Source organism: Amphibalanus amphitrite, unplaced genomic scaffold (genome assembly GCF_019059575.1).
Source record: "Amphibalanus amphitrite isolate SeventyFive unplaced genomic scaffold, NRLGWU_Aamphi_draft 000048F_arrow, whole genome shotgun sequence".
Taxonomy (NCBI): Eukaryota; Metazoa; Arthropoda; class Thecostraca; order Balanomorpha; family Balanidae; genus Amphibalanus; species Amphibalanus amphitrite.
The window spans coordinates 1298055-1320775 of NW_024881544.1; the positions used below are offsets into that span (position 1 = coordinate 1298055).

The following is a 22721-nucleotide window of genomic DNA, read 5'->3' on the forward strand; positions in this document are numbered from 1 at the left end:
ACCGCGAGTTTCCACTGGGGGAGGCGCGGTCGGCACTCTGAGTGTCCCCAGGGGGAGCGCGGTCGGCACTCTGAGTGTCCCCAGAGAGGCGCGGTCGGCACTCTGAGTTCCCCAGAGGGATGCGGTCGCCAGCGGTCACATGGCTTGAACGGCGGGCGCCCACGCAGCGACGCGCCCGGCCCGAAGCGGGGATTTTCCCAGTATCACCTAAGGGACGGTGTCCGATCTCCACAAATCAAATAATTTCTGGTCCGTCACTAAGCTAGAGTCAATCACTGCCTGTTTGCATGGGATGCTGCACGTTGTCTTATTTATTCGGGCCTTGTGCATACAGGTCAGGCCATGCTAATTTAGCGTCTATTGCTGTGTTCTGCGTGGCTGCGACAACAATAACCGAATACTTGCACTGGTTTTACGACAGCAGTTACCATTAGTGCGGTGTTTATGGGGCACCGCTAATACAGTCGTTGTGGGCATTAGTGACATACCTCTTGTTGGCCGCCTGTTCCCCCGGAAACTCAGTTGTCGGTTGTTACTTTGTGGAAAGAGATACGGCATAAGAGACCCGGGTTAGAGGCCAGCGCCACACAGGTGGCCTCACCATTCAGATTACAACGCACGTTGCCGGACTAGATCACACAACACACCACACACTAGTCCGTAAAAGTCCGGCCGCTCTTGAGGCCCAAACATCATCGTCGCATCGGTCACAATTTCTTGGGTCGTTTTGCCGACGCCGGCGCCGTGACCTGGCCCAGTGCGACACACATAATTACATCAGCGCTACGACGATCCATCGGTCCATAACCTGATAGAACTTGTTATCGAATTGGATGCACAGTGCACGCGCCCCAAAAGCAGTCGCTACCAGGCTAGCTGCCTTGCATGTAGCTACCTCACTGCTCCCCCTTCCCCCCATTATATGAATCAGCCGAATTACCGAACTGGCCGTGCTTCTATGTGCAATTTTCACCGTGTGAATGTCAGGTGTGCATTGATGGCTGTCAATTAATGTCAGATATCAATGACAATTTTCGTCGACGCATTCTGTCTGCATTGAGTATTATGCGACTTTTTGTCTTACTGTTCTAGAGTTAACGCACAGTATGCAAGAGGTAGAGTCCTTGCAATTGTAATTCTAGCGCCCAGCGTCCTTAGCCTTCCCGGATACGGTGTGTGTCGTGGCAGTTGCCAAGGTAGCGCGGTGTTCTCGTGATTCTTATTCCGTAGGTCGCATGCGGTCATCTTGCGGAGCAGGCTTATTTACCTACCTGTCGTCGCAGTTTTGATACAAAACATGTTAATGGTGTCTCTCAAAACGATGGAAGATTGGGGTGCTACCGAGAAGGCTTTGTTGCGTAGCCAATATTTTCTTAAACCGGACCATCAACTCTGATACTGGATCATTATTACTTCCCAAGATACCAGGGACTCTTGGTATATTATCAACCAGCAGCATGACGTAATCGGCGACTTTTTTCTCAAGTTCCCCATGTTTCACATCTTTTCACAATTCTTTCACAACGCCATACCTACAACAGCATGCTCTGTTTTGCTCCGGGTATCCGGTGACCTGAAGCTACCTTTGAAGCTTGTTGGTGATAGACTACATAGAAACTCACTGCCTCGCGCCTTTAATTTGTTTTAACTGCTGTCCCATTAAATATAAGGTTTCATAATTTATGCCATGTGCTTTCTAGCTAATCCTATACGTGTTATCTTTTAGCATTTAGCGAGGGATCCTGTTGTGCGAGTCTGAAATACGGTTTCGTTATTTTAATTTTTTTAATTGATATCCTTTACAATAATTCTGCAGAGTCCTAAGCTATCCATCTATTACCAGCCCGGAGCCCGCTTCTCTCGCCATCCTTTGTTGTTAATGGCGACTCGGGAAGTGACGTATGCTCTATTTGTGGTCAGCTTCCACAAGGAATGTGGTATATGGCTTAGACCGTTATGACCGGCAGTGGGTGAGCATGCGTCAGCCAGCTTCTACCGCGCTATAATTGGAGCCCGCGCACGATATGAGGTGCGGCTGCTGTGTATAATCACCACCATGGGCAATCACCGTCAGTGTAATGTGACCGGACCTCAGGGACGAGTCCGCCGGCCGGCGGCGGCGAGATGGGGTCACGCCATAGGCAGAGTGCTGCTGTTTCCCAGGTGGAAAATAGCCGGCTGGGCTGTCCCACGTTTTTGTCAAATGGTTTTCAGAAGCTGGTGTGTTCTCTGCCTTGTAAAGTCTCGCGCCGAGTGAGCCTTACTTGTTGCTGATTGAGTAGTGCAAACGCGAGGCTTTAAAACGACCGCATCGAATGACGCAAAAACGGGTAAAAGTTGACGTCAAACTTCAGAACTTTAGGACATTTCGGAGCTTACCTAGAAGTTATGAATTTGAAGGTGACTCAGTTATTCAAGGTGTGAGTTAATTCAACTTGCGCTTGTGAACAATGCAAAGATATGTGCTGTAAATCAATATGAGCCATCTAGAATCGGCATTCTGCGACAATTGATACACTGCGGTTCATAAGCATCAGTCATTTTAATTTGACGGTATGTATAAGGTCATAGCTTGCGAACACCTTGATTAACTAAGATGGTTATTTTCTGTTAAATAATTTGCCTTGGCTGACAGACGTCACTTAAATTTGAAACCATTCGAAAAGTAGATGTCAGGGTCGGATCGCAAAATATTCCCCTTCCCCTGTAAGCCAGTGTAGAATTTTTCCGGTATTAGCCTGGAAAATCACAGTTAATGAAATCTGCTAATTTTTCATCCTGGCTCATAATTTTCATCTTTCAACACAAATGCACCAAATCCTTATTCAAATCGGTTAAAATGTCCCAAAATAATGTTAGAAGGTTAAAAACTGCACCTATCATGAAAACCACAAAAAAATATACATGATAAATTATACGCACCTTCCTTTCCAATCAGCAATGATAGTAATGACACATGGAAATATCTCAGCACAGTGTATGTATCATGCGCTTCGTGATTGCCTCGATTAAAAAAAGAAACAGAACAATAAAAAGGTGTAGGTAAGTGCAGATAAATACACTCGATAATACAATATTATCAATCAAATAATGTCTAAAAATTAAAATTAAATTAATTTATTGCTTTTGTATAAACATTCTCTGAAGAATTGCATTAAACTAGTTCTACAACTGAATGATGAAATTAGGATGAAAAAGCATTAAAAAGGCCAGGCTGAGGATGAAATTTTCCAGGTAACCGCGGGGATCTCTCACGCCCTCATGAAGTTTCCAAATCATCTGCTGTTTGGATTAGCATGTTAAATGGATCGTTCTCCATGTTTGCTGAAGATATAATCGAAAAATATTGAATATTAGGGAAATTATAGCTGTTTTCTTACAGAGTGTCCGAGGATGAAAAATTCTTCGATTTTTTGTCACCAGTCGAGAATGCTTGTAGGGAGTCTAGTCAATATTTTTATGACTGTAGTGCATTTTTTAGAAGATAAGACACTGGACTTCGTTATAAGATACATACAAACTCTTAGATTGCTGTTGATATAAAAATATTGCCTTTCGAAAATGAACAAAAATTTCATCCTCGGACTGGTGTCCAGGCTGCAACATGGACGCAATCCATCTCATGATTTGATGAAAGATATGGCAAATACTATACATATGTGACAGCCTCGATCATTTTTGAACTGTGTGGTGCAAGTTTCTTCCGATTTGATGCCATGCAGGCTGGGTAATGTCTCGAGGGAAATTGCACCTCTTACGGTGTCGGGGGCCGGGTTCGGTTTAATGCAACGCAATTATTTAGTAGCCGCATTTGCTGGCGCCAGCGTGACAAACTACGGCGCAAACAACGCGTCGCGTGCCTTCCGTTTTCAGAGAGGGTAATGTCAATCATCAGGATATATATAAGCAACGTAATGATAATGCGTCGCTGGGTAGCTCTCTGAAACCTGGTAGGTATTTTTATTTTCAGAATTATTTTAATTTTACATTGTGAAGAAGTTTTTCACCTTCAACTCGAGCACTATCCTCTCTGATCAGAGAAGATGGTGCTGACTGTTGCCCATAACTTGTGAATAATGACCATGGGTCCATACTGATACGATGAAATTTTAGCCCCTGCGCCTCCAGCCCTCCACCCTCAGAAAATGGTTGCCGCCATGTACGTTTTTATAACGATGTTTCTATGCCATCCATCATTGTGAGCTGGATAATGGTTCACACCATTTACACCGTGACGTAATTCACGTTGTTATTCTTTTCATCATAGCACCCGTTAGTGTAAAAATCATCATTGCATGTTAAGATCGGTCAATTTTTTTCATCACTGACTGGTAAAAAACAAAACTTTTTTCATCTGCACAGGTAACGGTGAAGTAAAAATTTTACACTGCTGTAAGCTGTGTTGAGAAAATACACAGTGAGGTGCGGTCTAACTTTGGGCCAAGTAAATATTTTTAAAGCAAAGAATTACCCGGTTACATCGCATCCGGTCAAAATACCTACGACCGCATGAAATGGCTTCAGTTGTGATAAACTCGGAATATGATGTGATATGTTATGGCGCATGCGTCGCATAATGCCACTTGCGTTCATATTCACGTTCGGTGAGCTATGGCTAGACTCCGGAAGCCAGGTGCCGTAGATGGCGCTCATTCTCTCCTTGATGCTGTTTGGCGACGAAGCTACGTCGTGTGTGATGCATTGCTGCCTGTTGTAAAATTTTGCTTTGTTAGTGCTCTTCTAAGATGGTTCCTCTGCTTTTAGCTAAATTGAACCAGAATTTCTCATTGAGGCTGCGTTGCTTTATATCGCTGAGGCGTAGGTAGTGTGCCGTGTTTTATTCTGAGGTTTAGAGGCAGCCCGGCGGGCACTACAGTGGCCGTATTTTGAGCGCTGGACCGCTCGGTGCGGCGGCGGCCGTAATGCGCCACCGTTTGTCACTGCGCCGAGTTCGCCACTGGCGGCGGTCTGCGCCAGAGTCCGTGAGCAATGGCACTCACTAAAACACCGGGCCGCCCTCAGGCCAATTACACACGTGCCACCGCTCCGGCCCACATCAGAAAACGATGGCCGGCCCTATCTGCGCGGCGGCCACCCAGCTGCACGGCCTGCCCTGGATTCTCGGTCTGGTTACTTGGCCTTGATTCGACTGCTCTCGTCATTCCGAAAAAAAATATTGCTAGTGCCTGAAGAATCTGTAAAATTATATGGCTCAATTCCTTCATTTTGGTATTAGCTTATGCATCCATATGACGTGAACTGATAACACCGTATTATGCTAACTTATTTTATTCTCTGAGAAGTCTGTCGATAGGTTCGGTTTGAATACTCTGAAACGAATGTAACGATTTTTTCCAGAAAAGAATAAGAATGTAATGCTATTTTGATACATCTAACGCATGTAAATTGTGGCAGTTTTTCCGCTGTTTTTATCAAGGATTGTGTTGATATCTTGTGTCGAAAGCATGCGAAGCATGTTGTGGGTTTATGTCACCTAACCAGAGAGCACTTTAGCCCGATCCGAGAGCACCTTGTGCTTTCACTGCTTGCCGGCGAGCGTAAACTTGAGTGGCAGGTCCTCTGAGAGTCGCTGGGTGGGCGGTGCTGGAACATACGACGGGTATGGTTACTGCCGCCGGGGTCGGAATACCGCTCCGCTCCGTCCGGGTGCCGGCTCGGCTGAAAGTGGTCGCTGGGAAAGGCGGTGGTGGTTGTAGGTTCGAACCCGTCTACTCCGGTACATTTGTCGTTACACCGTTACGCTTGCGTTGCCGCCACACTTGTCGTTATTGTGAGGCGATTACAGTTTTATATTTTAATTTGTAGGTGATCTTAACGAAACACTTTTTACTACTTGCAACTTTATCGCTTTGGACACGCTGTTCTAGTTAGTAAGCTAAGAGGTGTTCAACTTGTAAGTTGTAATTCTGCTCTTATCTGTGCTTTGTATTTATTTATTCAATACCCGTCTCATCTCAGTCTTTCTCGCGGGGCTGCCGGCTGGGTTTTGTCCTATCATGTCCCGAGCCCACTCTTACTTTTCAGAATCCCAACAGCGGCCGCGCTGTTGTGTGTTTTTTGCCCTCCCCGTGCCTCTCCCTCTGCAATGCCGTCTGTGACCCTTTCCGTCCCTCCCTCCGCAGTGTCCCGACTGTGCCGTGTGTGACCATTTCCGTCCCTCCCTCGGCAGGGTCCCGACTGTGCCGTGTGTGACTTTCCCTTCCCCCTCTCCGCAGGGTCCCGGCCTGCGGCTGTGGTACGGCGCCCTCGACCGCTACGTGGGCAGTCGCGGGGCGCGTATAGTCATCAGGAAGGTGGCGCTCGACCAGGGCGTGTTCGCTCCCATCTTCCTCGGTAACTTCCTGGTGGTGCTGGGCGCAATGCAGGGCCGAAACTGGTCGCAGATCAAGCTCAAGATGAAGGAGGAGTACAGCGACATCCTGTTCAACAACTGGAAGGTGAGGTGGCCCACCAGTCTTCATTGGCCCTCTGTAGGCGTTTAGGGATGCAACACTGTGGTCATACTTTTCGTTAGAATGAATACCTATGAAAGAATTGTTTAGTGATGATCATGAGATGGTTTCCGGCTAGCTTGAAGTGCACTACGAGTTTTTTTTTTTTTTTTGGCGCTGGTCTTATATAATTTTTGTAGGCGATCCCAAAAAGTACCTTCGTAATTTACGGAGTGGCGGGAGTTCCCTTCTCCGATGACTTTTGTGTCGACTTTATTACGTCGACCGTCACATGCTACGCAAACAAATGCCTGCGTGATTTTCCTTTCACTGCCACGCTTCTTATTACGGTCGCGAACGTGGGTAACAAACGCAGAGTATTGATATACAATTGACATTGATAGACTAGATCCAAGAAGAGGCATGCCGTAAGGGAATAGATTGGGTCACTAACCAAATAAAATGTCGATTGTTTGCGGCTTCCCGCTGGCCGTTCTCGGATTACGGAAATGTCAGTGGTTCCGTGATGTGACTGAGAGACGGCCACGGGTGGCTGTGTTGGTGCTCGATGCGGGTCTTCCTTACCAGAGGGACTGGCCTAGCGACTGATGCACCGTTGCGCACGGACCGTTGAACTGGCTTCCTCTGCGTGTGCGTCCTATACTCCACCGGATTTTAGCATTCCGCCCACTTCGGCCGTAAAAGGAATGCTTTCTCAAACCAAAGAAACAAACTAAGGTGCATAAACCTGACCTGCGTGACTGGTGTCGTAAGTCTTCCAAAGACAATACCAACGGGACGTCGACCTTCTCGTTCGCCGTGTCACGCGTTCTGGTCCATTTACGTGCATTTTCGTACGCGTGAAAGCTGCGTCCATTCGTAGCACGGAACACCTCGTCGTTGTTTTTTAATCCTTAAATGCGTGACGGTATCTATTATAACTGCTCATTGTGCGGATAGAGTGTATGCTAGGTCTCGCACAGCGGTTGATCAGTGATAACTCTCATATTTGGCGGTGTTTGAAAAAAAAAATATTAATGTTATTTAGCTTTGTCTATAAATACACGTGTACTTGACATAAAGCATATTTTTTAGCTGTATCCTTGCAATCTGTGGGCAGGACGTCGCTCGAAGTCGAGTCCGTCCCACTCAGCTCAACTTGCTCACCGCCAGAGCTGAGGTTGAGGTGCACTCGGTCCGGTCGTCCGGTTGAACACCCCCTGGGGTGTCCTCACCAGTTAGTGCCGCCGTGATTACTCTCTGAATAGACGGCCGTCTTTGGCGGAGATGCTTCTCGAGGATCAAGCCGACTGGTGGGTTACTGTCGAGGGCTGTTGATGGCGAACTTTGGTACAAAGTGTCCTATCAGTTGCCACTTGAACCGTGTCGAATAGGTCACCTAGCCAAAGCTGCTAAAGGAATGACTCGGAACATGCACAATGCACAATGCAGATTTGAACCGTGGTACTTGCACTCTTGTTCGGAGAAACGGTGAACGGAGCTTTGATCAGGCGAATTAAGACTAAAGTGTAATTAAACGGATTTAGTTATATTGCATTATGAGTTGGTTTTCTTATCTGGAAGTGGTTTTCCGACGTGACGATTCAAATGATTGTTTCCACAGAATATGTGGCAATCGTTAACTGACGTTGTTCCGTTTTACGTTCTCGGAATGACTAGAGGCACTGTAACTGTGAACTTCGTAACAAGTCAGTTCCAGGCCAGTCATTTGTTGGTTAAGCTTTTCGTGTGTTTAATTTCTGTCACCTCGGTCACGGTGGACGTAAATTTGTCATATACAGCCATTGCTATGTTACTGTCGCTTGCATTAAATTAAATCAAACAGTTTAATTCCGTAATGTATGTTCATTGTTCAAAGCATATACATTTTATAGACATTTTCTCTCGGCTGGTGTATAGTCGTTTAATGTTTTCGTTTCGCTTACATTTTTTGTGGCTTTGAACATGAAGTGGAATGCGTGTTTTCTTCTCGAATCACCAAGCAATAAAGGCTTGCATACGTGAATTGAATGTCATAATTCCTTTTGATATTTAAAATATCCAGCGCAGTTCCGGTTACATCAGTCCATATGAATTTTACTTTCTCAAATGCAGCTTCTTTGAGCCCAAATATAAACTCGGTCAAACATCAACGCTATCCGAGACGTGCTAACTGGTCTCAACGGGTCCTGGATATTGGATAAGTCATCTTAGGTGTACCACATGTGAGTGTCGTAACTCATCCCTTCTGCTGGCATTATTATATTTTAAGCGCTTATTCCACTTCGGAATTGGGTAGACCAAATTCGATTATCCAGGCCGGTTCCTAGCAACAGAGGTAATAAATCAATGAAGAAGTAGAACGCACCTCGGAAACTCTGCCTTAAGTTTAAATTGCTTCGTGGGAAATTCGGAAACGTATGAGTTCTAGTTACATCGCGTTGTTGTATTAATAGGGAGTCAGTTAAAATTTTTAATTCATTCATGTGCACATCAATTATTTCATTTTGAATGCGCACATGCCGTCGTCGATGGCGGCATCATAAGATGCTTTCCCATGTGCAGCCCTTTTCCCTTTCGTAACCGCGCCCGCCCCGGTGCGGACGATATAGCTCTCTATCCGTCGTACTGAAACGTGTCGACAGCAGAGCAGCGTCCCGTTTTCTGAGGTTTGTTGTGCGCTGACGGCGGAACACTGTTTTGTTGAGTAGTCAATTTTGTTCTACTCTACTGTGCCGCGATCTGGTGCCATATCATCTCCCCTATCATTTTCATGTGTTGTGCACTCACGGCAGAAGGCCCTCAGTTTCTGTTGTGCCGTGTTGCGTGCTGAAGGCAGAGCAACCTCATGTTAAAGTTATTTGTGCTGTACTGTGTACTGACAGCAAATTGCCCTCCCTTCCCCATGCAGTGTTGTGTGCTGGCAGGAGACCCTCTCACAAATCCTGCTGGTACGGTCTGCGTTTTGACACCTCCGCCCTCTGTTCTAGCTATGGCCAGCGGCGCAGCTCGTCAACTTCTACTTCATCCCGCTGCACCATCAGGTGCTCTTCGTCCAGACGATAGCCATCTTCTGGAACACCTACCTGGCCTGGAAGGCCAACAGTAGCACAATCAGTGAGGAGAAAGAGGCGGCGCCCTGACAGTGGCCTGTCGGGGTTAGTAGTGGCAGCGGGCCGGGAAGGGTGGGTGGTAGACTGTCTAGTGTCTGTGGATGACAGTTGAACTGTCATCGTCGGCGGACCGGGTTGGGTGGGTAGGTGACTGTCTGGGTGACAGTTGTCATCGTCGGCGGTTCGGGCCTGGTAGGTGACTGTCATTATATGACAGTTGAACTGTCATTGGCAGCGGACCAGGCCGGTTAGGTAACTGCGGCACATGAACTGTCATTACCAGCGGCCGTGTCGGGGTGACTCCCTACGCCCGGCGCCCGCATGTCGTGCCTGATGCAGAGGGAGATTATCCTGGGACGTCGGCGCGTACGCTGCTCAGATGGTTAGAAAGACGCGCCGAGGGACGCTTGGGGGATGAACGAGCTGGCGTGGGCCGGGTGAGTGGGTGGGTACTGATGCGGGGCGCACACAGACATAACACCCGCGCTGTGGAGATGACTGGGGCGGCCGGGTGATGTGGTACCCCGTGCAGCGTTATTGTGACGTTCAGGGGCTGCCCGACAGTTACGAGCTCAGTGCTGACGGTCTATGGCCGGTGCACAGAATCAATGCAAGGGTTACAGCGCGCTGTCACATAATATAGATGTGACTGCTCGTTCCTATGAGGGTGAAATTGTGCACTGTCGTTGAATTTGGGATCATACTGGTGCGTAAGCTGCTGAGTCAATATTTAAAGTTATTGATTTAATACAACGATGGTAACTGTTGATCAGTGCTCGGCACATTCACATTGAGCAGACAGATCCTCTTCAAAATCGTACGTTGAGAAGCATTGCAAATGCTTTAAATTCACATTGATAAGGGTGTTGCCTGATATTGCTAAGCATGGCTTCATGGATGGGCTCAAAAATGATTGCCAGGATTTTTCGTATCACTCCTACGATCCGAACCTGAGAGTATGAAATCATAGATAACAGTAGAACTGGATTTGACACGAAGTTCGATGAACTGCAATAGGGGACCCCAAAATATGATGTATCTTTTGGCAGCAGTTGAAAAACTGAAAAAGCACGTGCATTATGCCTATTTACCAGTGAATCCATTGACCTATAATAAGTACTTATTATAGGTCAATGAGTGAATCTCATTGGAAACGGCCACAAAATTCACAAAAAATTGCGACATTTCGGTTTTAAACGTTTTGCTATGATTTTGTTGATAGCTTCAGTTTTACATTTATTTCATAATTTTACCAAGTTTTGCCTTTGTTTAGCACAGCAATGGCTTGAGAGTGAAGTTCTCAGGGTGCCATGAACCTAGCTGCAGGCGAGCTCAGCAAACGTCTGGAAGAAGTTGCGAAGAGCCGAGTATCAGTGCATTGAGTCAACCTATCCCCTTTGTGGGTCACCTTGTGACTGAGCAGACGCTACTTGCTACTGTGAATTGTGACCAAAAAGCTTTCCGAAGTAAGACAAGTAAAGTCTTTCTTACTCATACTGATCGACCGCGCCTACCAACTCCTATAATCTGAGTTAGTGGAGCGCGTCGTCTTCACTAGCCTGACCTACGTGACCACTGACCGTGGTTCAAAAGCTCATCCCTCACCAGCAGATAGGCTGTGGCGGGATGTATGTACGATCTGGACTTATCCAGTGGACTTACAGTGGACTTGGTACTTACAGTGGACTCAGAACAGAAAATCACCAACGAAGGTACGGAAGCCTTACTGGTGCTGCTGGGAGACAAATCACGCGAGCTGTGAGGCGACGCTGGCTCTCTCTGCTCAGGGTACGGAACGGGGCTGATCGTTCCTCGTGCTGGTCAGCACTGCACCGACGTGCAGTTGGTCATCTGAAAGCTGCAGATGGGGGGCTCACGGCACAGAGAACGCATCATGTAATCTTGATTTCAACTTGTCTGTTGGAGTTGAAGCGAGTGATTGCACGCCGATTCTGCACTGTGGATACCACCCCAAAGCGGTTACCGGGGAATGAGCGCCTGGAGCAGCTTTCCACAGACGTTTCTGCAGCTTCAAAGCAGCTCTCATCCAAGAGGATGTATCTGACCACATTGTCATAATATATGCTGAACAGCGATAGGAGACCCACGTGCCTGCGCCATTGCCCTGTCCGTTAGCTGGCTGATACCTCACAATGATGGAGGAGTGTCTTCCACCGCCTCGCGCGCTGCTAGAAAAGGGCGGACGCAGTGGGAACCAGCCAAGAGTGACCGAGGACACTGACCTGGCTTTGCACAGTATCTGTTCATCCGTCACCGGAATTCATCGAATGTTACGACTACGAATACAACATGAACTGCAATGGCGCATTGAAGTGCCTGCAAGAGACCGGTTGTCTGAATCACGTTTTGATGCGATCCCCGACGCTGGTGATGGTGCGGCGCCGCATCTTTGGTCTCATCTTCCCTCCAATCAGTGACGTGAGGCAGCACGGTTTAGTGACGGTGGCGAGGGCCGTCAGATGCCCCCACGCGCCTCTAAGACTATTCAGCTGGCTGCCTCAAGCAGGAGGCCATGAGCCCATGAGCGACCGTCAGCACGCTTTGAAGTATGGAAAAGGGCAGACTGGCTGAAAAAGGCAAGTCAACTGAACAATTGATACACTGTTAGCCCCGTAAGGTTGGCCTCCCTGTGTCACCAAGGCACACGGATCACAGGTGCCCTACGACGTGATTCTAAGAGCCGCATGCAGGCTGGTAAGGCCCAAACAGAGATGAGCTGAGCATACTGGACATGGTGGCTGTATAATTATTTTTGGTTGTTTATCTAAACATGCTGGTTATTTAATATATGTCGGAAAAATATAACTTCCAATACACAGGCCTGATTGCATGAAGTGGCGCAATTAGTGCTATATATTCAGGAAATAAATTTCGCAAATATATATTAATGAAAACTGCGATATATACACGTATATTTTACTTGGGACTGGACCGTTCATTTCAGAGGAGAGGCGAAAAGGCCCCTGTGGACACCACTCACGAGGCACGTGATTCCGACTTGTGGCCTGGGCACCTCACACATGAATAGCCAATAGTAGTGAATGAAGCGGGGCCAATGGGGCTACTCATAGCAGAAAACCGCATGCCTCTGAGACATGCGGTTGCGTTCCGAGGCTGATCGATATCATTGACATTTTTGGGTCCCCTACTGCAGATAGGCAGTTTTCGTGTCAAATCCAGTTCTACTGTTATCTATGATGAAATGTAACGAAGCTGATACTTCAAAGTGTAGGTTATTAGTAAGACCATAGCGTCCGCTGGCTTATTTCTCCACATAACCTAGGTCACAGTGACCCTTAGCTCGATTTTTTGAGAGGGTGTGAATGGATGTAGCTGGTTTTCGAAATTTATCATGCGTAGTGTGCATAATGCGATGCCTACAAGACACGGGTCACAGCTTCAGAGCTGTTCGCCGGGTTCCTGAGCGAAGGATTGACAATCATTGACACTTGCAGATCTGTTATTGACATAAGAAATATGTGCTGGGTTTATCTTTCTTACTGGATATCCTGCGTATGTCACATTTGCATTGTCTTGTATCGTTTTAATTCAATGGTTTCAAAAACATGGTGATGTTTCGTTTTTATACCGATGCATTAATATTGTACCGGGTTTATTGAAAATATTATTTGACAGTTATATCCACAAAATGAATGTGTTTCGCTGTAGGTATGTTGGTTGCGTAGACATTCAGGAAACCTTGGTGAATATTTTAGTAGAAATAATGGGCTTTGTGTTAAGACTGAATGACGCATTGCTGGCAGCGTGTGCAAGTGCGATGACATTTGTGTGATTCTTTGTTTGAAGCTGGGCGAAATACGCGCAGCTCTTTTTGCAATACATTGAGCGACCATTAATGTCATTTTGCTGTAGTGATACGTAGAAACAGATTATTGAGCTACTTGTTAAATTGATTTGATTTGTGGTCTGCACTCTGCAGTATCGACTGAACTTGAGCTGAAGCTTCGTGGTTTGTTTTGCACGTTTATTTCATTCCCTCAGGCTTCCTATTTTTCCGCTTTCTCTCGATAGGCGAACCCTGAATTTGTGCATCTGGCACTTAATCTGGTTCGGTCTGGATAATGGAACGTAATGGAAATGGAAATGGAGCATCTGGTCTGGATAATTGAGGCGTTTTTTTCCATAATTACCTTTCCGCTTAAAATGGCCAACAATATCAAACCCTGAATGTGAAGACACAACATGCGAAGTCAGCTATGATGCTCATCCATTCATGTTACGCATATCACCAACATAAACATAAACACCCATAGTTGACTTATAAGTGTTTATTCTAAACGCTACGTTCTCGGAAGAAAACGTAGGCCAGTAACGTCCGCTCTGCCGCTCAATAAATAGGTAGTAGGTACGCAAGTACATCGCACACAGTCGAGGATGGAACAGATACACTGTGAACTCGATACCTTCTTCGGAGAACACCAAGTGGTCTCAGGCTAACAGCAGATGGTTGCGGGGAGACCAAACACGCGGAATCGAGCTGGAGTCAACTCGTGTGATACTTTTAGAAGGAGTTTCTATCAAGTGTATACTGTATATCCTAGAAAGGATGCAAGCCTGTTTTCTAGTGTCATCGAATCAAAAAGCCATTTGTGTTAACATTCACTGAGACGTACAGATATTTCATATGAACGTCGTATATAGTTATTGCCATTTTTGTTACACTGCTTATCAAGCTAACATAAATACCACGCAATTTTTTATGACAGAGGCAGAACAACATGAAAATGTTCAAGCAGCCGCTGCCGCGAATATGTTTAATCCATTCAACACATGCGGTTCTGTTCTGAAGTGATTGTCATGACTGTCGCTCCTGGTGGACTGCTGCTTCTCTGACAGGCTGTGAGACGGCTGTTTTCTCTTCTGTCGACTGTCGGACGGCCCGCTGTCCCTGCTGTCGACTGTCAGACAGGAAGACCCTCAGTCCAGCTGTAATGATGGTCTCAGACGAACCGGCCGCCACGCTCCGAAGACTGTGCACGCCGTCAATATGATAAAAATAGACGTCTTCTCCAATCCCAGGACATGAGGCGGAAAGATGCTGGCCGATGTTACGGACGACGCTACTTCGTGTTGAAGCGTAGTTTGAGATCATCTTATGTACCTGAAAGAGAAAGACAGGTCAGGCAAGCTGGAAGCATTTTGTCAAATACATGAATGGGGCCTGATTTTCTTTTGAACTCGTTATTGGAAGCTGATCAAGCGGCTTTATGTTATCGACCTTATCTGGTCGTTACTTGGTGTTATGCTTATCGCATTGGTGTTATATTGTAGGTTTTTCGATGACTTTATAGTATTTGTGGATAGTTACAGCACCAAAGCCCTTTGGAATTCGTACCTAGTTTTGCAGTTGGCTGATTTCGACTTCTCTCGAACGTTTTGTCGTTTCATCGGTCGAGCAGCGCATCACTGAGGAAGGAACACACAATCGTCACAAACATGAAAACGGAAAAATGTGTAGTGGATTATCATGAACATCGTCGTTTATCTGGAACTACATACGAACTTTTAATGAGAATAAAGAACTGAGCAAAATCCGCTCACCTGACTTGGATGAAGTCTGCAGAAGACTGGCGCTCGTCGGCCACGTACCGGTCGGCCGTCCTCTTACCAAGCTTGTGCAGAATCTCCGAGTTGGCGTTAATCTGTCAAGAGCATATTTGCTTTAGGTACTACTGATGGTGCACTCTGGGATATTCAAGTCGATCTACATGATAATGAGCTAGAATGTTGTTCGCAGGTTAGAATTCAAGCTCGCCTATTTAAAGAGACATGGTGATATTGGACTGCATTTTGCGCACATCGTTCGCTGCGTTACGTGACTGTCAACCCGCGCGGGGCTGGGGGGGGGGGGTGTAAATTTTACCCCCCCTCGCGAATTTTTGCGATATCTCAAAAACGGCGGCGCGCAGCGCCGCCAAACTTTCAGTACCTTTTCTTACATCAATTTGACACGTTCCCTGAAAATTTGAGCGAAATCCGTCGGAAAATTTTTGAGAAATTGACGTTTTAGTGACGTCATGTTCGCCATTTTCGCCTCAAAAACGGCAAAAGTTCAAACACCGCTAACATCTTCATTTTTAAAGGAATCAAGACGTAACAAAAAAGGTTATACGTAATTTTACTTTGTCTATCAAATGGCTATCTCGGTTTTTTGAAAATTTTGGATTTGGGCCTAAATTTTTTTCAAAAAACTGACTTTTTTGGGAAAATCATTATAAAATCCAAAATTTTGAGTCTATCGAAAAAACCGGAATATATGTCAGAGAAGTGGTCTATGTGCACCTACATACCCAATTTTAGAAGAATCGGTTCAAAAATGTGGGAGTTATTAAAAATTTTATGACGTCACGACACACAAAATTTTTGAAAAATGACTTTTTTGGAAGTTCTAGACCTCGTACGGAAACAAAAATAGCACCATTCGATTCGCCGTGAAAAACTGCATCAGATAGACACCTTTTTAGGCCTTAACAACCAACTTCAAAATTTGACCTCACTTCACCTGACCTTGACCTGACCTCGACCTGAAATTCATCCAGAGGTGGTCCATATCACTTATTGAGTGTGCCTATTGAATTCTATGAGTAAAATGACCCATAAAACATGTGTCGCACATGCCCTTTTCTATATTTTGTTTTTTGGTGACCTGACCTGACCTGACCTGACCTTGACCTTGACCTTGCAACGAATATTGTCTTGGTAGCCTAAGAACACGTTTTGGGCGATCAGTCTCAGTCCATGACTTCATTCTTCGGCAACTACGGTGCAAGGCCGATACTGTAGAAACTTGCAATTTGTACCCTTGACCTGACCTTGACCTTGACCTCAAACTTTAAATTAAGTACATGTTCTTAGTAGTTCGTGATGAGAGCTTTCGATTGGCGTTTAAATTTTCCAAATCGGACCATTAGTTCGGGAGATAACAGGGGGGGTAAAATTTACCCCCCCCCCCCAGCCCCGCGCGGTCGGCTGGAGACCCCAGCCCCGCGCGGGTTAACACGAGGCGGCAACATCCTCAGCCTACAGATATAAAGTCTAGGTCTGGAGATAGTTCAATATAACCACCTAGCACAAGCCTACGAGTACGTCTATCGGCTGTGTGAATGCTCATCCGTCCCTCACCCTAGTCTGCTGTTGCTGCATGTGACGCCGGACGAGCTCCAGCATGACCCGACGCCGAAGCACCTGTAGAGGGTTGTTGATGGAGAGATTCGAGCTGCCCGGCTGGAGACGAGAAAATGTTACAAGAGGTCAGCGGGGTCATTGAGGAAATCACATGTTGAATCTCTCGTTCAAAGTTGTCATTTCTACACACGTCTATGCATATTACGTATCTCGTTTAGTATCTTTCTATTCAAAGTTACCAAAGTTCCAGGCTATGCCTACTAAAGCTCAAAGAATGCCTAATTTATGCTCTTAATAATAATAATAATAATAATAATTAATTTATCGATGACACATGGTTGAACGACTTGAAGCGTTCTAATTGGAAAACCGCTGCCAATTTAGGCACCTACGCATAGTCGCTAAGCCCGCAAACCATTGCTGAAAAACGATTGATCGGGTGGCCGATATTTCATCCTTATTTGGTACGCATTAAATGGTTACCATCTGCACACCTATAATTTGTGCCCGTTTTAGTCTAAAAACACATGTCAATTCAATTATCTGTAAGTACCTACCTCTCTCTTTCCTCTGTGCGGGACCTGCACCGCACTATTGGGCTGCTCCGGGCTGGAGCTGTACGACTGCTGCTGCAGCTGCTGCTGCTGCTGCTGATGCAGCTGCTGCAGCTGCTGCTGCTGCTGCTGCTGCTGCTGCTGCTGCTGATGCTCCCCACCTCCAACTGGCTCCCGGGCACCACCAAGCCACGGCCAGGTCAGCCGGTCCGGTACGGCGCCGGACAGCGGCGGTAGGCGGTCGGGCAGCGGCCCGGACAGCGGCCCGGACTGCGGCGTCAGGCAGATGTAGAACGGCGGCAGGCGCAGGTACAGCGGTCGCCTGGAGTTGTCGAACGTCTGCTCGGTGAGTCCCGCCGGTGCCGCAGAGATTTGACGCAGGGCGGCGGCAGCGGCCATCAGAAACCACGCCTTCAGCATGGTGGTGATACGTAACTGCAACGGCAAGGTGCAGCAACAGTCAGACAGATGTGCTCCAACGCTTCTACAAGTCGTCAGTTGACATTTCTAGCCAGGGATGTCCTAAGCCTCACATTGCCGAAGAGAGCCACTTCGCTTTGCTGAGTTAAATGCACCATCCAGTAATTTTTGTTGCAAAATGATGTTTTTCAGCAGCTGGATGAGGAAAACACGAAGTAACTTAAACGATTTTGCGGCAATTGATGAAGTTAAAAATATCGGGGAATTGATGCTCATAAAACTGGTCAGGTAGACGTTTTATGACCCACGGCGGATATCACTGTGCGATACTCGTTTCGCTTTTCAAAGGATTACAGCGCAATGGCATTATGATTGGTGTTATTTGCTAAGTTTGACCCTAAAGCTGTACACTTTATATTATTTTGGCAGATTTTCCACGCTGCTGATGGTGCTGTCGATTTCCGTGTGGCCCTGGACTGTGGACCCGCTATTCCGCTTCCGTCTACAGACCGAAAACCTCAGTGAACGACGAACGTAGATATCAGTGAAACAGAGATTGAACTATTCGCATCGGTTCCTTTACATTATGTCTTGTTACACCAGTCATACCTAATGCTTTATTGCTGTTTTTGACCTGCGCGTGCATGTCTATTGTTTTTTATTTGGGACAAAACGTGTTTGGTTTGGTTTGCCACGAACGGTTATACACAACACATCCTCATCCAAATCCACAAACGGATTTTCTCGCACCCAGCCCTACGTAGGGGAGGAGGCGAAACGTCCCCTCATCTCTGAAAATGCTGGGCTGATAGTGCAAATTCACTCGGCAATCGTTATTTTCTATTGCCGATTTTCGATGTCAGATATTTTCCATGTGCTTTCTACTTTTAATGACCACATTGCTATCAATTGTTACAAAACTATTCAGGGGTCGCGTGACACATGTTATTGTTTATGGCTGTAATCTTCCCATAACCGCTTAATATAACCTACCGCAATTATATTATGCCGATTCCTCAACGGCGAAGCAGGAATTATTTGTAAATTGTAATGTCGAGGTATCTCAGGATTCCTACCCGATTACCCAAATGTGGAAAATTAGGCTATGTCGGTCACTGCCATTAACCCTATTAGTGGCAGGGGGGGTTGTTTTTATCCACCCCTCAGGTTTTTCGGGAATATCTCCGAAACCGCTGAAGCTACGATGCTGAAATTTTCTGACTTTTCCTAAAACGAAATTGGGCACATTCCCTGAAAATTTCAAGTTCATAACTTTACCAGGGGCGGCTCCAGAGCACTGGGAATTGGGGGGTCCTATTCGTGAAGCGAGTCATTTGGGCGAAGATCACGATGCTGCACCAGTTTTACGAACAGTGAATGAAAGGTATCATGTGATAACATATACAGTTATTGTGCATCCTCTTGACACGTTTTTGCTATAATAGGCGGATCCAGGCGTCCAAAAAGGGGGGTTATGTTTTACCTCCCAACATAGGTGCCCTGACACCGCCTATGCATGACCAATACAATTGTAGTCGTTCTCTCATAAGAAAATTGTAACATAACAAGACCATTACCACCCTTTTTAGAAACAGTACCAACAAAAACCTTATTTACTATATTTTTTGTGTACCCCCAATCTCAATGATCTGTATCCGCCTATGATTTTTGAAAATGCATATTTCTAGGATCCATGTGAATTCCTGGTTCATTCTCTATCGATCGGCAAAAGTTGCGTTAAGATCGGTTCAGAAACCTGGCCGTGATAAACAGTCTAAAATGTATCTGCAATTTGCCCGTTTTTACCCCCCTCTACCCCCCCCCCCTATTGACATTTTTTATTTTTTATTTTTTAGAAATGTAGATCACGTTGAGCAAAATCGAATGCCGTTTGAATTTTGAAAATCGGCCGGTTAGATCTCGAGATATCAAGGGGGGGTCGTAAACAGCCCCCCCCCCCGCCACTAATAGGGGGTAGCCAGGAGCCTGCCACTAATAGGGTTAACTCATCCCCAAGGTCATGCGGACGCGGTGTTGACTGTTATGTACACATTTACTGCCGGCAATTGGGGCACACCATAAATATTCATGTCCAAGTGTAGTTTTACCGAGGTCCCATGAGCCATTACACTGAAACCGAGGCCAGTTTCCTGGGTGGGCCATGGAAACGTCAGACATCTAAAAAGGATTTACTCAATGAGTCAGCATTTTTACTTCTTCAATATAACACGGGCAACGCTGACCGGATGAACGGCACATACTAGTATAACATACATACGGATAAAAATCAACACCTAAGAATAGTACCTACACAGCTGACTATTTCCACGGAAAGTCTTTAGCCAACGGTAAAGTTATATGCACTCATGGTCTCACGCAAGTATCTATACTCAATCTGCGATTTAGTCCCAGTGAATTGCATTGAAGAATTTCCTATAGGTGAAGAACCACCGACCACGCATAGGAATAGTTTACTGCGTGTGCAAGGTTCTGACCTTTACCATCCAATCGTCAGATGAAGGCTCAAAGGGCAGAATTTAGAGACGAACGTTTGACGTGCACTGTCTAGTGTCTACGTAACCGGACACGGCTCCGTCCGCTCACCGATTAAATCTGGGCTTGGGCTGCTAGAGGAATGCCACATAATGCGACCGCTTTGGCTTTATATCGTCTCTGAAAGAAGCAAACAGCGATCACCGAAGCGGCTCGACCCGGGCTCCGGTACCTCTAGTCTAATCAGTAGGCGGCAGCTCTGCTTTTGAGCAGCTGAGATGGGGTCAAACGTTTGCTTTACACTGGAATTATCTGATGATACTGATGCATGAAGATTGAAGCATGCAAATAGATTATCTACTTTAATTAAACTTTCTTATCCAGAGTGATGGCTTTGGACTCTTCGGGGCCTACTTTCCGAAAAAATCTCAAATTTCCAAAGCGTCTTTACATTCTGCTTCTTTGTGCGCTGTTGTGCAGATTAAATTAACTTTTCTAACGCGATCTGTTAATTGTACTCTTCTGCGAAGAAACCGCCATAAGGTCGATAGTTTAGGACCCTGAGGATAGAAGTTCCGAAAAGCACCCTGGATCCACCAGTGTTACCATGTAGATGATATGTATTTATATGAGAAAATAAATGTGCTTAACAACTGTCCCTGTGTAATGCATCTGCCCTGCTAAATTATGAAAATCTCTTCCCTTGCTGAGTTCTTCAGTAAGAACCATCTCCCCTACTGTACCCAGAGACTATAGGTATTGTCATCTGCCCTTATGAGGGACAAGGGCCTATAACAACACACGCTCTCTGATAAACGATTATACCAAACTCTTCTTACGGTCGTCTGCCCTGCTGGGTCACGATAATAATATTCCCTGACGGGTCGGGTCAAAAAGACCTGCACGGCCCACGCTCGCTGCTCATGGGACCACCAGCCACACAATCTGCACCGACCTGGTTCGGCGAGCTGTCCCTCCGTGTCGTTGTGTGAGCGTCGTTCCGAGTCGCGACACTGTTGGGCCGGAGTGCGGACCCCGACTGCGGCGGGTCGGCTGTGTACCCGCGGCGGCGCCGACCGAGCGCCGACCGCCGACCGCCGCGCGACGCCTACACCCACCCCCGCTGGAGCCCAACACCCACAGCACTGCTCACACCCACAGCAGACGCCTCACACCCACCCACAGCTCACATCCACAGCAGACACACTGCTCACACCCATCCCCGCTGGAGCCCGACACCCACAGCACTGCTCACACCCACAGCACTGCTCACACCCACCCCCGCTGGACCCCGACACCCACAGCACTGCTCACTCCCACCCTCGCTAAACCCCGACACCCACAGCACTGCGCACACCCACCGCCGCTGGACCTCGACACCCACAGCACTGCTCACACCTACAGCAGACACACTGCTCACACCCACCCCCACTGACCTCGACACTCACAGCACTGCTCACACCCACCCCCGCTGCACCCCGACACCCACAGCAGTGCTCACACCCACAGCAGACACTGCTCACACCCACCCCCGCTGTACCCCGACACCCACAACACTGCTCACACCCACAGGCCACAGTCTCCTATACGGTAAACCCCGCCACCCACAAACACTATATTTCTAGTCTAGGTCTGAGGGCTCTTCAATCAATTGGCTGGTTTCGTCTGACAGGCCTATCACGATTGTATTGTAAAAATGAAAATATGAAGCCTACATGTCGGCACGCACTATAACTCGAAAAATTCGAACATGTTATGAGACTCGGATGCTTCATGTTTTTCGGTAACTTTTTTCCAGAATATTTCGGACTTTGGATCGGACACAGTTACGAAAATTCGGAAACTGAATTATTAAAGCCCACCCCCACAAATATGTATGTATGTACAGCAGACCCACCAGCCGTAGACGAGCATAGGACATGCTCTTCTGGCCTGCTGCCACTTTGAATTGCCCTTCATGAACCTGTTACCTCACTTCATTCCCAGCTGAGTAATTAATCTCGAGCACAAAATGCTACGCTTATTCATGACTGCGTGGGCATTCCATGACAGGAACACCATGTTAACCCGGCAGGCGGTGGGCCTCCCGGCCACCTTCCGCGCGGTGGGGGGGGGGGGCATTTTTTGCCCCCCCCCCGTATCTCCGAAGCTACTGGACGGATCCAGAAAATTCAAACGGCGTTTGATAGCCCTGTCAAATTTGTCGAAGGAAATCAAATTTCATTGACCTCGGGGTCACCGATGACGTCACAGGTCAGGTCAAATATAAAATGTTTCACCGTTCACGGGGCTTCTAGGGAAAGCGCTATAACACCGAGTAAAACGCATTTTGTCGAAAATCAACGATAAGACGTCAGTTGTCTAGTACATATGTTGCTATTAGAGCTCACTGGTCATACCAGGTCAGGTCACCAAAGGTCACCAAGGGTCACCACATGAACCCAACTTTACTAAGGTTGTGTGATGCATGTTTTATGGCCAGTTTTTCATTTCCAACTCAATGGTGTTGGTTATAAGACCGT

General features: G+C 46.7%; 2 protein-coding genes across 2 annotated transcripts in view; one reads left to right on the top strand and one right to left on the bottom strand.

Annotated features, from left to right (window-relative positions):
- Positions 1-10524, top strand: part of LOC122377670 (protein Mpv17-like) — a 36240-nt gene extending 25716 nt beyond the window's left edge. Inside the window, exons 4-5 of the mRNA XM_043357983.1 lie at positions 6237-6458; positions 9443-10524. Of these exons, the coding sequence (XP_043213918.1) occupies positions 6237-6458; positions 9443-9595 (375 nt within the window). The 3' untranslated portion in view covers positions 9596-10524. The remainder of the gene's footprint in view (positions 1-6236; positions 6459-9442) is intronic.
- A 3335-nt stretch (positions 10525-13859) lies between these two features.
- LOC122377671 (probable serine/threonine-protein kinase tsuA) lies at positions 13860-21236 on the bottom strand. Its single transcript, XM_043357984.1, has 6 exons — positions 21155-21236; positions 17290-17721; positions 16730-16831; positions 15149-15249; positions 14943-15013; positions 13860-14708 (listed from the first exon to the last, which is right to left on the bottom strand). Exons 2-5 carry the CDS (start codon positions 17704-17706, stop codon positions 14992-14994), a joined length of 642 nt encoding a protein of 213 aa, XP_043213919.1. The 5' UTR covers positions 17707-17721; positions 21155-21236; the 3' UTR covers positions 13860-14708; positions 14943-14991.
- Between the last annotated feature and the right edge of the window lie 1485 nt (positions 21237-22721).